The following is a 13,418-nucleotide window of genomic DNA, read 5'->3' as shown; positions in this document are numbered from 1 at the left end:
GTATTAGTTATTACGAAATAAACGTACCCCGAATATAAATTAGTTCGCCAGAATCGATGAGCCCGATGATATGGACAATATGGAGTAAACGCGTGGAAAAACATAACAATTAACTAATGTGACGATAAACAATTAAAAAATTTATTTACATTTGCTTTAAACTAAACTCGATACTTAAATCACTAAATGAACTAACGAGTGCGACATTTACAGTAATTCAGCCTCTACTGGGTGGTGATTGCCCCCCAACCACAAGACCACAGATGGGGGCTAAGATCTAGTATCCTTCTTGCTCCCCCCGCAGCGCCCCAACCATAATAACACTAGACCAACCGCTTATGCCCACCCAAAAACAATGGCACTTACAATCCACCTGTGTAAGCGGGACACACCAGAGTTCCCCAGCTCGGCACAAGGGCCCTCAAAGGTTGCCCCCTTCGCGGGGAAATGGCGACGTGCGACCTATGGCGCCATTCCAGTCTCACTGAAGTACCTTCTTAAAATATTCCCAAATCACTCAATATAATACTCATAATAATTCGACGGCTGCGGGGTTTTGATTAAGGGCGGTTTCCCGATTGAAACCGTACGCGTCCATCGATTCGGACAACCTCAATGGTCCTCGCTCGTGGACAACTGGGCCCAGCTAAACAATAATATTCTTATATTCGCATAAAAACAAAAAAAACGTATAATCCGATATGGCTCCCGATATCAGTCTGCAGACTTATATTTATACTATTTATGTTGCAACAAACAACCTTTCCTCGACAACGAAAACTCTAAAACTCAGCTATAACTTTCATATATCCTATTTAATCTAAAACTTAATTCTACGACCTAATCTAAGCGGGAGGGGGGAGGGGGAATCTTAAAACTAATCTAATATTATTATTGTATTTTAAACTAGTTGGTTTGGTATTTAGCCTTGAGGCAAGTTACAATAACTTCCCGATATGTGTAAATAATCGACTTAATCAAAAAAAAAATGTGTAAATATATATACTTCATCAATCCTACTTTAAAAAAAAACGATAATAATTTAACAAAGTGTGACGAATTTTTTAAAATTAAACTACTTGTCGTAAGGCCGTAATATTACAGTAAGTTCTATAAGACCATGATCGATATCGCAAAAAAAAGTTCCATGAAAATCGGCTTAAATTTTTTCAAACAGTAATTACAAGAGAAAACGGCGTTCGGTAGATTTTCACCTAAAATTAATCAGCATCATTCCCAAATGATATCTTTCGAACAGTTTTGGATTTTTTGAAATCGGTTCGGTAGGATGAGCTTAAATGTGGACGAAAATTTAACACTTTTCTTCAACATTTAATTACAAGGAAAACGGCTCGGTAGATTTTCACCTAAAATGAATCAGCATCATTCCCAAATGATATCTTCGAACAGTTTTTGATTTTTTGAAATCGGTTCGGTAGGATGAGCTTAAATGTGGACGAAAATTAACAATTTTTTTCAACATTTAATTACAAGGAAAACGGCTCGGTAGATTTTCACCTAAAAATTAATCAGCATCATCCCAAATGATATCTTTCGAACAGTTTTTGATTTTTTGAAATCGGTTCGGTAGGATGAGCTTAAATGTGGACGAAAATTTAACACTTTTTTCAACATTTAATTACAAGAAAATGGCTCGGTAGATTTCCACCTAAAATTAATCAGCTTCATTCCCAAATGATATCTTTCGAACAGTTTTGATTTTTTAAAATCGGTTCGGTAGGATGAGCTTAAATGTGGACGAAAATTTAACACTTTTTTTCAACATTTAATTACAAGAAAACGGCTCGGTAGATTTTCACCTAAAATAATCAGCATCATTCCCAAATGATATCTTTCGAACAGTTTTTGATTTTTTGAAATTGGTTCGGTAAGATGAGCTTAAATGTGGACGAAAATTTGACACTTTTTTCAACAGTTAATTACAAGAAAACGGCTCGGTAGATTTTCACCTAAAACTAATCAGTATCATTCCAACTAATATCTTTCGAACAGTTTTGATTTTTTAAAATCGGTTCGGTAGGATGAGCTTAAATGTGGACAAAAAGTTTAACACTTTTTTTCAAATTACAAAGAAAACGGCTTGGCAGATCGTTGCACAAAGCTGACAAACGATAGTCCTCACCGAAATACACCGAATGGCTTTTAAATTTCTAAAATCGGTTCAGGAGTTTTTGAGAAAACGTCGATCAAAGTCTAATTTTGACAAATGCCAAAAAGACCATATGATTTTTGCAAACTTTGACGAATTTTTAAAGCTGAACCAGTTGTCGTAGGGGCCGTAATATTTTAGTATGACCTAGAAAACTATGGTATCTATCATCAAAAAAATAATCATAAAAATCGTCGATTTTTTTTTTAAAAAACGTTATTACAAGAAAACGGCCCGGCCGATCTTTACCAAAAACTAATCAGCACGATTCCCAACCAATATCTATCGAATGGTTTTTGAATTTTCAGAATCGATTCAGAATTGCGGGCTAAAACGTGGACGAAAAATTTTTCAATTTTCTGCAATTTACAAAGAAACGGCCCGGCCGATCGCCGCACAAAAACTCAGAGACGATAGTCCTCATCGAGATACATCAAATGGCTTTTAAATTTTTGAAATCGGTCCAGCCGTTTTGGAGAAAACGTCGATTTACGGCAAAAAATCTGTTCACACACACACACACACACACATACACACACACACACACCACACACACACACACACATACTTTTTCCAAATTTGGTCTCATTCGATTCAGAATGGCTCGAAACGTCGAGAAAACATAAAATTAGCGATTCGGATTTTTTGATGAAAACATAAACTTCTCCTTCGGGAAGTTAAAAAAAGTAAATGATTTTTTTTCTCAATCATCTACTTGTACGCCAAAAAATCTTTTACTCTACAAAAATGAATCATGTCGTATCAATCTAATTTCTTATGAAACGAGCCCGGACGTTTCATGCCCAAGCGTTACTGCTTGTCCCGGCCGCTCGGACTAACGCTACGTCAACCGACGGCCGAGCTGCCTACGCTATATTACTATACAATATAAAGAAAAAAAGTAATATCACAAATAAATAACTAAAAAAAAGGTGGTAAAGGCTACGACACGATTCTTCAGTTTATATATTCATTTATATAAACTAACTCATACTTATACTTGATTCTGAACATTAAGTTTGCCCTATCTCTACTACTCCGTACATACTTGTTTCCTTTATCAATTTCCTCATTTCATTAACTCTATTTGCCATATCGGACCCCTTAATCAGGATTGAGCGGTCAAAAACACGAGCCAATAACGATTGACGAGACAGAATTAAAGTATTTTCAATAAAAATAAAATCGTATTTTGTCCATATAAAAGGGCGTCACGAAAATTAAACAACATGCCGACGGTATAAACTAACGCGATAATACACTACAAACGTTCGTTTGGTTTGATTTACGGTGACATTATCAATAAACAAAAAAACAACACGACGAAAATAATAGTTTACCTCGAATCATTCTCATACTTAACATAAAACTATTATACTTGATACATATACAATCGGGCACCATAACATAATTAACTTTTTAAATTTGCCCTCTATACTCTCATTACCTTGTAGCAAAGGCTATAAACTCTATCCGTAAACCAAACCAAACCTTTCGCGACGTACGGCTAAAAAAAACGACACAACGATATATACATATATAACACAAAACATTATTCAAATATATTAAAATGGCGAACAAAACGGATAATGCAATAATGATAAATAGGATACATAGGTAAGAACAAATCGGTTACGCGTATGATATAAAAACTAAGTGTTATGGAATAATAAAACATCAAAATTAGTAAAAATTAGACAAACATGAAAAAGGGAATAAACTATTCGATAGATAAAAACAGCGAAGAAAAAAAACGTCACTGGCCGTTCTAGCTGTATGACGCACACAACTAGAGCGTTTATCCAACCGTCGGGTACAGGTCCGTACTTGGCAAGACCGAGTGAAACCCTTACCAGTGTTCCTGCACCCGCAGAGATATGACTTCTAAAAGACACTTTGTGCCTGCAATCTGCTCTAATTAACGAAGGTTGGCTAGTCCTTTCGTTACCGTGCCGCATACGATGTATAACTGGACTGGTCGCGATAGCCGTTGTGATCGTTATGCAAAGAAATCATATCCCAATCCTATTATTAGTAGGATCGGTCGGATAAAGCCGCGAATAGAGCACCAGACAATGGTGACCCGGCAGAACTGAGGCTAACATTAGTACGCGTAATAATAAAAAAAAAGAGAAAAAATTTTTAAAAAAGAAAAGAAAAACATTATCAAAAATCGCGGAGCGTCTCTCTGATGGACCCCAAGAACCAATAGATATTTAGGGGTAGTGGTAGGGGTGTACCCTGGGGTTGACGACCATCAGGCGACAATAATTATCAATACGACGATAATTATGATTATCGTCACAATATTTAACCAATGCTGGTCTCCATTTCACAGTGATTCGGGTTCTGCGGTATGATAACAAATATTTGCCGAATATATAAACAAATACCATGAATTTTTTTGGAATTCACCAAAATCTCGAACATCATTAAATACTAATCAATTTTCAATTTCAATACAAACCAAATTATGAGCAAATCAAGCATTGTATTAATATATTTTAAAATATATCCCAAAATCAAAAAATCGAATCTAAATCAACTAATTCAGAAATAGAATTTTGCACAAATTTGTTAACCTTCATAAGCTGCAAAAAAAAAGTTTTAAAACCAAGTTTGAGACCATATCAATTTTGATCAAGAAGCGAATTACTTAAAATATATTTCATAATTACTGTTTTTTAAGAAAAATTTACATAAAAAAGCGTATATATTTATTTGTATAATAATAGTGTTTTGTACGTTCCATGAGCTTCTACATATATCTATATATATACTTTCATGACTAAAAATTATAAAAAAAAAATTCAAAACTGTAATAATTTATAAATTATATTATGTAATACTTTAGGAAATGTGAATTATTAGAAAGAAAATTGAAATTAATTGAAACCATAAAAATAAAAAGCATTAAAAATAATGCATTTTTGCACCGATCAACCGTTATATTAAATGTTATTTAGATATAAAATATGCATTTAGCAGGAGCATTTTCTTAATTTAGTTCAGATTTTTTAAATTTAGTTTAGAGCAGATTGATGAAATGCCGACGACTTCGTTTCGTCGTAAGAAAACAAAACGAGACAAATTGACAAACAGACTTCTACAACATATGGATAAAATAGAACAGGAAAAATCACGAGAAATGAAAATGGCAGAAATTTTCGGAAAAACTCCCGAATTGATGAATCCGAGACAAAAAGAAATCGCAATTAGTTTAATACATCAATTGATGTGTCATGGGATTAACAATATTCTATCAGAGCATACGACGAAAATGAATTGGCTAAATCATAATTATCAATAAATTATATTTTGCATTTGAGTTGTTCTTATTTAAAATATTACTTTTTACTTATTTTACCCGACAGGACGAAGTCTGTCGGGTCAGCTAATCTTATATATAAAAATGGATCGCAAAATGTGTTGGTAAGCGCATAACTCAACAACGCCTGGACCAATTTGGCCAATTCTTTTTTGAAAATGTTCGTCGATGTCCAAGGATGGTTCTTACGGCGAGAAAAAATCGAATAATCGTCGGGAAAACCCTAACAACAGCCCTTCTCTTTTTCACATACAAACGTAGAATCAATTTGAGCTTCATTGCTATCATATAAAGTTCATATTGAATTACAAGCCCTCACTGTATACTCCTCCTAAACGATTATTCGGATTTTGATAAATCTTTCTGAAGTTTGTTAAGGAAATTTTCCAAAATTTTCCAATAATACTCATCAATTTCTATATATTAGTATTTTGCGTAAAAAAGGATTAAAATATAATTTAGCAAAGTGTATGGTCTTTAGATATGTGATAGATACATTTTTATATGAAAAAAATGTTGATTTGAATATATACGGCACCCACGAATAACAAATTTGATTAGAAAACGTATTACGTTCTATTTGATAGAAAATGATCTCTAAATTTACAAAAAAAGTTTAGGATCTATTTCTAAAATGAATTGTCGTGACATTTTATCGAGTTTAAAATTTTGACCTTCTGAAAAATTTGCCGCCTCCTAAATTGGGCCGCCCTAGGCCCGGGCCTAGCACTGAGTATATGCCAACATTATTAGATATAATATACATATATAATAAAATAGTATAAACATAATCAGAAGAGTGGCTGACCGCTGAGTTGCCCTCTCGAGAAAAGTGGTAGGCTGAAAGTAGATTCTGTCCGCTTTTTTATTTCAGTGAATAGATCAATCAACGAAACGGTTTCTTCGAGCAATAACATTTGTTTAAACAATCTATATGTTTGGATTAAGGAAAACCAAATACAAGAAAATCAAGCAAATAAATTATTAACAATAATAAATGAACATGTTGATGCTAACTTACCCAATGATGTGCAGAGTATTGCACAAATGATTGAAAAAGATGAAAAACCTCAAATCGCAACTGCTCTTGACTACCATCATCCCTCCTCAACTATTGAGGAGCAATCTGTAGCGAGTAAGTATTAAAATAATAAGTAAGTATTAAAGTAATAAATTATTAAAAGTATTGATAAAAGCTGTATATTCAATAGGAAATAATGAGCCAGCAATTGAAGAGCTTCAATCATTAGCAAGTAAGTATTTTGTTTATCATTATTTTCTTAATAATATCAGAAATTGTACATAAGCCCACATTTTGCTTAGTCTTCTGCTTTTTTGGTAGGTTGGAGAGAAAAACAGAGTTTTGGTACTAAATCAGTACATACGAGTACTATTTTTGCTATGCTATTGTGAGCTTATTGAAAATAGCTCAAAAATGTACTTCTTGCTATATTATAATGTTTAATAAACAATATTTCATTCTAACTTTCTGAAAAAGAATATGTTTTTATCAGCAAATCCTATTTGCTAATTTTGTGTTCTCAACGTTTCAAGTTATTTTGAACAATTTGCCACTAAATTTTTCAATGTCAACGTTTTTATTGTATTAAAAAATTAATCGTGAAGTTCATTTTATCAGCAAAGATAATAAGCCCGAAAAGTCATTGAATCACTTGTCGACAATGTTGGAGAAAATTACACTTCATCTTCAAGAAATGATGGAAAATCAAACTGAAATTTGTATGTTTTCAGTTTCAGACGAAGAGGAGCAAATGGGAGTGATACTATTGAAGAGTATAAGCGAGGAGTTTGAAAAAAGGTTGAAAAATGAAAAATTTGCTTTGGACCTGGTAAGAAATATATATACATATATATATATATATATATAGATATATATATATATATTATATATGTTATATATAACAATATCAATAAAATCTTTTACATAAAAGTTACTCATCTGAAATACCAAAGTCAATTTATACATTCTACTTGGACATTTTTTGAAGTTCATATCCCGATTTCAGCAAAAGTGTGTAAAGTGTCAAACATTTGGTAATATACTTCTAAAGACTTTAAAATTATCTACAAATTTATCTAATAAAATTATTTTAAATCTTATATATCGAAAAAGATATTTACATCAAAACAACTATACACAGATTGTGCATTCAACTTGAACGGTTTCAAGTTTATACCAAAAACTGTAAAAAATAACACAGTTTTATGAAGTCGAAAAATTATAATTTATCATTGAAATAATAATTTATATTATTTATATAATAAATAACAAATATATGCAAATGCACATTAATTAATTAATATATTAATAATTTAGTACGCAATAATATTACAACGTAATTGGAACCACGTATTTCAGAAAATTAAATTTTGTATAGTCTGATTTCAAAATTGATGAAATTGAATAGTCGAATGTACAAAACTGCAATGCAATTTAACCAGATAACTGCAATTGACGGATATACTCGTCACGAAGTTGTGGCAGAATTTTTTGTATTGGCGAGTATAGTCGTCATACGAATAAAACTGTCACAATTTGCTATTTTAATTACATTTATTGAAAAGGGCTAAAAATATTATGAATGTTCATGTCCCTTAGAATATTCTGAGGCTATGACTGTACTAGGCTGCAGTTTTTTTATATATAAATAATTTAAATTATTATTATAATAATTTATATTTATAATTTATATATATATATATATATATATATATATATATATATATATACAGGGTTTAACAACATACATAGAGAAATGTATGCAAAAAATTCCAGAACATAATTTTGAATTTTATTACTTTTATGTTACGAACACATTAACCATTTCAAAAACAAATGTTTTAAAAATTATTCATAAATAATTTTATAAAATTATATCTTGAATGAGGTAATTTATATAGAATATATTTTTGAAATTTTGGAAACTTTGCTTTTTATAATTTTTTATATTTTTTTTTATATATACCTTATCATATTTTTATAAAACTATTTTTTCAGGCAAATATCAGTCATAATAAAAACATTTTTTTATAGATGATTAATAATACCAAATATTATGCTTAAAAGAATAATAATAAATAGTAATGAAGAATGTTTTCATTCTATTTGCAATCTTAAAAATAACAATGAAGACGCTTATGTCAAATTTTTTTTTATTTAGTTCGCTTTCCCGCTACATCAGATTAATACATGGACAGCCAAAACAGTTTTACAGAAATTTTCGATGCACATTTTGCCCAAAGATATTACATACTCCTGTTTCTTTGCAAAAGTACATCAAAACCTTCCATTGCTCAACTCCCAATATTTCTTTACAAGACTCCAATATCCACCGCACATTTTACAATAATTTTAGAATTAATCATGAAACATCTCTTGCACTTCATTCTTATGCTTTGCCTTATTCTCTAATTCCTTCCACAGACATTCTATCAAATGCTCTTCCTTCGTCACCAATTCCTCCCACATCATTTCATTCGTATGCTCTCTTCCCTCGTTACACAATCCTTCTTTACCTAATTCTTCTGTACCTATTCCTTCCTCACCTATTCCTTCTACATACGCCCACATTCTTAGAAACGACCCCTACAAGACTCACACCAAATAATATTTTATCGCTGCACTCTCGGAAGGTGTTTACAAGTATTGAATAAATGAATTGTTGCTTTTGCAACCAGAAATGCAGTACAAAACTAAAATTAGAACCTATAAATCGAAAGCTAGAAAGGCAGGACCGCCTCCAAGTGGTTAGGGATGGAAACGTCAGTCCACTGACGGCTAAAAGTCCTGCACAACACCCACAAACATAATATTTAAAATTTAAGAAATAATCAATTATCAAGCAGACGCTACATAGCAATGAGTGAAAGCTCGAGCTATATGGAATAAGAGTAAATAATGAATGAATGTTCCTATCTACTAACTCCGCCTGCAGACGTATCCTTGCGCGCTGCTGCCGGTCCTAAGCCCGAGTAAAGGAGGAAGGTTGTGGGGCGAGAACATCTTTGATCCCCACATAAAAGCGGCACATACCGCAAGCTCTAGTTCATGTCACTGGAGAACGGGGTTCTTGGCTTAATCGTTCGGGTCACGAGGAAGGATCCTCTATAAAAAACACCCTCAACACTAAGGTAGGGCGCGCGACGAAGGAGTGAATGGCTGTGAGGAAATACAGTTCTGACCGACCAACTCCGAGGCACCAGCCAACACCTCGACAGTAACAGGCTTGCCCAAGCACTAAGCGCTACCTGGGTCGACTGCTAATCTCCTATACTCGTGGGAACAATAATAAACACCCAAAAATCCAAAATTAAAACGGATAACTCGTTAACCAAAACGGCCGCTGCCCAAAAGGAAGAAGCCAAAAACCAAGGGAAAGTGCTGGAGAAGGGGGATACAACCCCTAAAGAGAAAGTGGCAGAGAAGGGGGACACAACCCCTAAAGAAAGCATAAGCAATCTATACGCGGATAGTTTGAATAAAGTTAAAATTGAAAGAGAGAAACTTGAAAGTTTTCTTTTTAATGAGTCGAACAAAGTGTCCAAAGGCGTAATAAAGTTCATTCTCGAAAAATGGTCAAATTTGGAGCTAATGCTTCAAAAAGAAATTTTAGAGCACGAAAAAACAGAGGCCAAATATAACGAGAAAACTACCAACATGTCATATGCAAATGTGGCATCTAGAGCACCTAATAAACTCCCAACGCAAATAGTGCAACAAAAACCAAAAAGCCAGTACATATACATTAAACCTGAATGTGATCGAACAGACAGTAGATCAAATGATGAAATAAAGGATCACGTAAAAACTGGCTTTTTGGTTTTTGTTGCACTATTTGCGTTGGGAGTTTATTAGGTGCTCTAGATGCCACATTTGCATATGACATGTTGGTAGTTTTCTCGTTATATTTGGCCTCTGTTTTTTCGTGCTCTAAAATTTCTTTTTGAAGCATTAGCTCCAAATTTGACCATTTTTCGAGAATGAACTTTATTACGCCTTTGGACACTTTGTTCGACTCATTAAAAAGAAATTGTCGTTTGCTTAGATCATTGGCCCCGGATTTCTGTAAGATTTTTTCGTTTCCTTTCCTTTTAATGATTGTGCTCAGTAGAGTCCTTTTTTTGCCCACTTTTCTCACGACTTCTTCATTTGCTAGAATATCTGTTCACTTTATTTTCTCCATTAGTCTCCAGTACTACATTTCAAAACTCTCCAGATAGATTTTGTCGGGCTTTCTTAGAGTCCACGTCTCTGATCCGTACAGAATTTCTATAAATTTTTCCCATCTCATATTTTACCATCAAATACTATTTACATTTCATTCCTAAACATTACATGTAGCCATTTTCTATTCTATTTACAGAAAAAATGAATAACAATAATCGTCAAGACTTTTGATAGGAGATGCTCAAGATAATCTCCAATAATTTTCTTAATCGATGAGAGTCTTCATAAAACTGTTTTTTGCATATGTATCAAAAATGATGAAACGCAAAAGAGTAGTTCTGTCTATGAAAGACAAATACGATATCATTAGGCGTTTAGATGAAGGAGAACCTGCAATCAAACTAGCCATAGAATACGGAGTTGGAAAATCTACCATAAGTTATATACGAAAACAAAAATCCGATATTATTGAATTTATATCCAAAATAGACTCTGCCGATGGAGTTAAGGAACGTAAAACCATGAGACTGGCTGAAAATAAAGTTGCCGATGAAGCCATTTATAGATGGATTATTATAGAAAAAAGATCCCAAGGTGAACAGATCAATGGACCAATTCTATGCGAAAAGGCTATGGAGCTCAACCAACAATATGGAGGACCACCTAATTTTCAGGCCAGTACAGGATGGCTAAAAAGATTTAAATCCAGGCATGGTATTCGTGATCTGCAAAACGAAGGAGAAAAGTTCTTAACTGATCTCAAGCCAGATGATGGTGACTCAACATTGCTTATCACAGAAGATAAAGTTATTGTAGAGTTGGTAACTGTTAAAGAAGAAAACGAAAATAAAGAAGATAAAAAAGGAATTATTCCTTCAGCTGAGCAAGCATATGAAAGTTTGGACATTGCATTACGCTGGTTTGAAGATCAAGCAGAGAGTGATCAGTTTCAAATTTCTGTTCTTAAAAATATTCTCGATCTTGCTGCTAGCAAGAAAAACAATGGAAGTTTAAACATTTTTTAAAAGAAAAGTTAGTATTTTGAAGATATAAATCAATTAAAATAACACTAAGTGCTAGTTACTGATGACTAAAAACAATGAGAGGCTGTTATCTTCTCTATTATATGATATAATGTTATTAACTCTTTCCACTCGCGAAATTCAAGATATGTATGTGTTTTGTCGTCGGAGAGGCGATATCCGAGTGGAAAGGGTTAAATAGTCGATATTAGATAGTTATATTGAAATATTTTATGTCAGTGGTATGTAAATATGTAAATACAAAAAATTAGTTTATTTTTCACACGAATGAAACATATGCAAAATATTCATGAACTTGCACTTATAATTAATTAATTAGTTATAGCTTTAATTAATTAAATTTAGTAGTAATTAAAGTAGTATTTCCAGAGTACATATCAGTTATTGTGTTATAATTTTCAAATTAAATAAATGAAATAATCATGAATATTTATTATGATTTGATATGAGTTTTATGTTATACAGCGGGGCTTCTTAAACTTTTCATTCGCGACCACATTTATGATTGCGATTTCTTGACGACTCCACGTAAATATAAAAGAAAAAGAAATTTATATTTTTAGGTAACTTATTTATTAGGTATACGAAGATCTAGACGTAATGTTTTAGAATGATACGATTATATTTAACTTTAAGATCTCTCGCAACCCCAGAATTTTTCTACGCGACCCCAGATGGAGACTCATAGTTTAAGAAGCTCTGTTATACAGTATAGGTATATAACAAAACAATATACATATTAGCATATTGCCTTATTTAAAATCAATTAAATAAGGCAATATGGTTGCATTTTACATATAAAATAATATCACAGGCAGAATCTGAGAAATCTCGATTGTATGAAAAGACATTATTACTTTTCTTAGTCTTACAAGTATGTTTGTATGTTTTTGTTGAACTTGTTAGTATATTTTAATAATTTTCACAAACTAGTGAAACTTCAAAAACTAATAAAATCTTCACACCTAATTAAATCGCTTGATCCATTTTCTCGAAAACGCGCACAAAGTTTTAATCTAAACTTTCTAACTTCGAAGTTCGAATTTTATTCGAAGTTGCATAGATATATTCTACACACATGCATATACATAAATATTGTTTCTAATTTTTGCCAAATTATCAGCAAAAAACATTTTTGCCGTTTTGCGATACACCTTACTGTACGAAAACACTTTTTAGATAATAATTTAATTTCTTAGTTTTAAACTCAATGTTTGCATATATCACTAAAAACCTACCTATATATATATATATATATATATATATATATATATATTAAGATTCATAAATTGAACACAGGTCTATATAAAAATTCTAGATTTTCCTTGTTAATATAATGCATATTAAAAACAATTAAATCATATAAAGTACGTTAAATAATTTAACTCAAATTAGTTATATATTAAAGAAATTATCATCAAATTTGAGAAAAAAAAATAGGTTAGAAATTTTTTTAACAAACAATTGAAATCAAGAATCAATGAACGAGGCTTAGCAGTGTGTTCTATCCAACACTATTATGATTCAAAAGTTACAGATACATAGATTTAAAGACACAAGAAGTGCAAAAATGGCTGCTTTTGAGAGCATCTGATTCAAACAACATTTTCTTGCATTGAAAAAGTGAAAAGTGATTATGATTACACTTTTGCAAGGCAGGTCCATCGGTTTGGGAGTTGCAGAGAAAAA

At 32.2% G+C, this 13,418-nt stretch overlaps 1 protein-coding gene across 1 annotated transcript; it reads left to right on the top strand.

Annotated features, from left to right (window-relative positions):
- Positions 1 to 11,000: 11,000 nt before the first annotated feature.
- On the top strand, positions 11,001 to 11,711 carry LOC113380827 (jerky protein homolog-like). Its single transcript, XM_026619901.1, has one exon. The coding sequence runs from the start codon at positions 11,001 to 11,003 to the stop codon at positions 11,709 to 11,711; it is 711 nt and encodes a 236-aa protein (XP_026475686.1).
- Positions 11,712 to 13,418: the final 1,707 nt, after the last annotated feature.

This window comes from Ctenocephalides felis, unplaced genomic scaffold, assembly GCF_003426905.1.
Source record: "Ctenocephalides felis isolate EL2017-DRISC unplaced genomic scaffold, ASM342690v1 CF-g0.4_SCAFFOLD_02397, whole genome shotgun sequence".
Classification (NCBI taxonomy): Eukaryota; Metazoa; Arthropoda; class Insecta; order Siphonaptera; family Pulicidae; genus Ctenocephalides; species Ctenocephalides felis.
This window is presented reverse-complemented; position numbering and strand designations above follow the sequence as displayed.